Raw genomic sequence first — 3,147 nt, forward strand, 5'->3', positions numbered from 1 at the left:
TTTTTTTTGTTAATAATAAAAGAACTAAAATAATAAAATTCCTTCTAAAAAATAAAAATCAAAGTTGACCGATAATTTTGCTATTTTATACTGGCCTCGATGTTGATTTTAAACACCTTTTTGTCGTATTTGCCACATAAAAGCACTTTTACTCCACAAAAAATAAGTGTTTTGAAAATTTCCAAGACATATTTGATTTTTCAAAATTAAAATTATGTTAGAAATTAGTCTTTAACCAAGCAGGGCTGAATCAAAAAATTAAAATTGCAATCGATTTTTTTTATGTTTTGCAAGAGTTGTTTCACTTATCCGGGACACATTGTATACTACCAATTTTTTTACATGATGAAAACTTTACACCATAGTCTTAAAGTAATAATAACATTTAATGCTTTTCGGTGGAAAGCTAATCTAAGCTAATCCCTGGTTTATATTTTATTATTAATTGGGCGTTTACAGTAAAAGTGACATTTTTTGAAGTTTACTTATTTAGTGGTTTCGTAGACTTTATCACAATACGATAATAATCGTAATTTTTAAACTTATTCTTATACATTTTTACCATTAAAAAAAGTTTGAGAAACAGCTTTATCGATTTTATTCGAGCCTACGTAATATAACTTTTGTGATGAAATTCGTGTCAACCTTATTTTTAAATCATATTTGATATGTGGAAATAATCGCACAGTTAAATGGAGTCTACAAAACTGTTTGCTTGTTTAAAGGTTTTATGGTTTTTATGATACATCCACAGTATACAGGGTGCGCCATAACTCGCGCCCCAGAGAAAAATTTCAAGTACATAATATAAGATACCAGGAACGTATAAAAAGTTCTATACGTCAAAAAATTTTGACATTTATTTTTTGACATTTGACATTTTTTATTTCTTTTTAATGATAGTGATTTATTAAATTATTATTTATTAAAGGTACAAAACATTTTGCTAATAAAAGCCACAAATAACATTAAACAAGTTTCCCAAACGTAACCTTAAATTTTGGAGGCTTGTTAACTATTTTTCGAATTATAAATACGCGAAAGTAAAGATCTAACCTTTCCTTTTTATATGCCCAAATACGATTTCAAAATATGGAGAAAAAATGCCCAAAAATCTCTTAAAAACGACAATAGACGTATCTTCAACCAGTGGCTGCAATTGCACAAAAATAAACAATCTAGAACTGTGAAAATATCAATGTTGCCATCTTAAATTTAAATTTTCATGACCTACCGAGATTTCAATCATTTTACAACGTTTTCGAGCATTTTTTACATTTTTCAACTATATAGAAACTTGATTATTTCGCCAAATTTTCTCAAAAAAAAAAAATGAAATAGCACCAAATTGGTTAAAAGTACATAGTTTTATTTTTTAGACAATTTTATTAAACAGGGTCAAAAAGGTCAATTTATTTTTGCCTTTTTCGAATATTTTTTCAGCGAGAAACACAAACTTGCCGGAAATTTGACAAAATTGATTAAAAATGGCGTTATTTTTGCCTTTTTCAAGTATTTAAGAACGTTTTTGAGATAAAAACAAAAAAAACAAAAATTTCGTTTAAACAGGTTCAAAAATTTTATTAATTAAATAGAAATTAATATTATTTTTAGCCTGTTTTCGAATTACTTCGTTTTTGAACCAAAAGTGTATTTATTTTTCAAAATTTTGTCTAAACACGCTTAAAAATCACAAAAAGATTAGATAATGATGTTATTTTGTTTGTTACATTTGAATTTAACTGGTTTTTGAGGACAAAAACAGGCCGAGAATCTTGAAAATATTTTCATTGAACAGGATCTAAACTATTATGGCCATAATAAAAATTTTAAATAAATATCACTGTTAGAACTTCTAATGTGGGGTTTAGCCGGAACAGCCTGTATAATAATAAATGAATAATAAATTTAATTAAAAATATAATCAAATTGAAAAATATAACATATATTAACATCTTTTTACAGACATATCAATTACAGAGTTTAAATACTTATTTACAGTTTGGCGTACAACAATATAGTCAAGAATATTTTAATGTGAAGTAGAGTCCTCGTATTTTTTCGAAAAACAACAATATTTTGTTAAGTAACAAACAATATTAAAGAATTGTAGTCTCCACTTCTGGACACTGTTTTCTCTTCATTTAGCTTCAAAAACGGCTTGACCAAGAACTGTTTTCACTATTTTGCTCCAAACATCTTCCACTTTTTTGTCACACTTTTGTCCTACATTTATACTTTATATCAGTTTCAAACTAAAACAATCGCTTACTTACTCTGAGCTTTTGTCGTCTATTATCGTCGTATCTGTTTCGTCGTTGGATAACTTTGGCAATGTATTGACTGCTTCTCTGTAAGAAAAAGAGAACGAAATAATCGACCGAAAATTGGAAAAGAGTTATTAACATAAATAAGCAAATTGTAGCAACAACAAACCTTGTAAGTGGCTTCGTTTCCACCATCGTTAAAGCAGTAACAATGGCGGAATTGCGACGATCATTCATATCACAAACGCTTTGGACAACAGAAAGATTAGTGACATCAAACTAACTACGAGAATTTGGCGTGGAAGTCTTACCTGATTTCTTTTTCTTCGGGGGATTTTTTGCTCTGTTTTAAGCAGTGGCGGATCCAGTTTGTGCTCTCTCTGTTAAAATATACACAAAGATAATTTTTATTTTAGTCGACAAAAATATCATGGTATAAACAACTGTAAATATTGATTTGACACCCAGTAATTTCCAAAATAAATATACAAAGCAAACAAACTAATTAAGGATAAATGAATTAAACCGGTGTAAAATGTTAACGAAATAAATGATAGATTTATTTTGTAAATGTTTGCTTTGTTTTGATTGTAGGTGTTTATTAAAAAATATTCGAACAAAAATTATAATTATAAAATTCCTATTTTTTGATAATTTTTCTTGCCTAAAATTAAAGACAAAAAAGGGGTATCAAGGAATTTTGCTTTATTTTAAACAATTTTTTTCTTAGCAAGAAACTCGTCAAATTCATTTAAAAAGCACAAATAACGCGTTTCCAGTTATGATTTTGCAATTTTCATCTTTGTTTTGGTATTTTTTTGTAAATTTAGTAAGCTGCTCGCTGAAAAATATTCTGATTTTATTGAAATAACAAAAAAAA

The 3,147-nt window shown here is 27.5% G+C and overlaps 1 protein-coding gene across 2 annotated transcripts in view; it reads right to left on the minus strand.

The window, feature by feature from the left end:
- Positions 1-1,929: 1,929 nt before the first annotated feature.
- The window catches only part of LOC123013850 (PDF receptor-like), a 36,146-nt gene continuing 34,928 nt past the window's right edge, over positions 1,930-3,147 (minus strand). Inside the window, exons 11-14 of one of the 2 annotated variants that reach the window (XM_044412681.1) lie at positions 2,579-2,647; positions 2,437-2,514; positions 2,277-2,351; positions 1,930-2,226 (exon numbers count right to left, since the gene is read on the minus strand). In XM_044412681.1, coding sequence (XP_044268616.1) covers positions 2,214-2,226; positions 2,277-2,351; positions 2,437-2,514; positions 2,579-2,647 — 235 coding nt within the window. In that variant the 3' untranslated portion in view covers positions 1,930-2,213. The remainder of the gene's footprint in view (positions 2,227-2,276; positions 2,352-2,436; positions 2,515-2,578; positions 2,648-3,147) is intronic. The other variant, XM_044412682.1, reaches the window with a different exon arrangement.

The sequence above is a fragment of the Tribolium madens genome, unplaced genomic scaffold, assembly GCF_015345945.1.
Source record: "Tribolium madens isolate multiple individuals breed KSU strain unplaced genomic scaffold, Tmad_KSU_1.1 Scaffold_96;HRSCAF=242;Tcas5.2_LG5, whole genome shotgun sequence".
Classification (NCBI taxonomy): Eukaryota; Metazoa; Arthropoda; class Insecta; order Coleoptera; family Tenebrionidae; genus Tribolium; species Tribolium madens.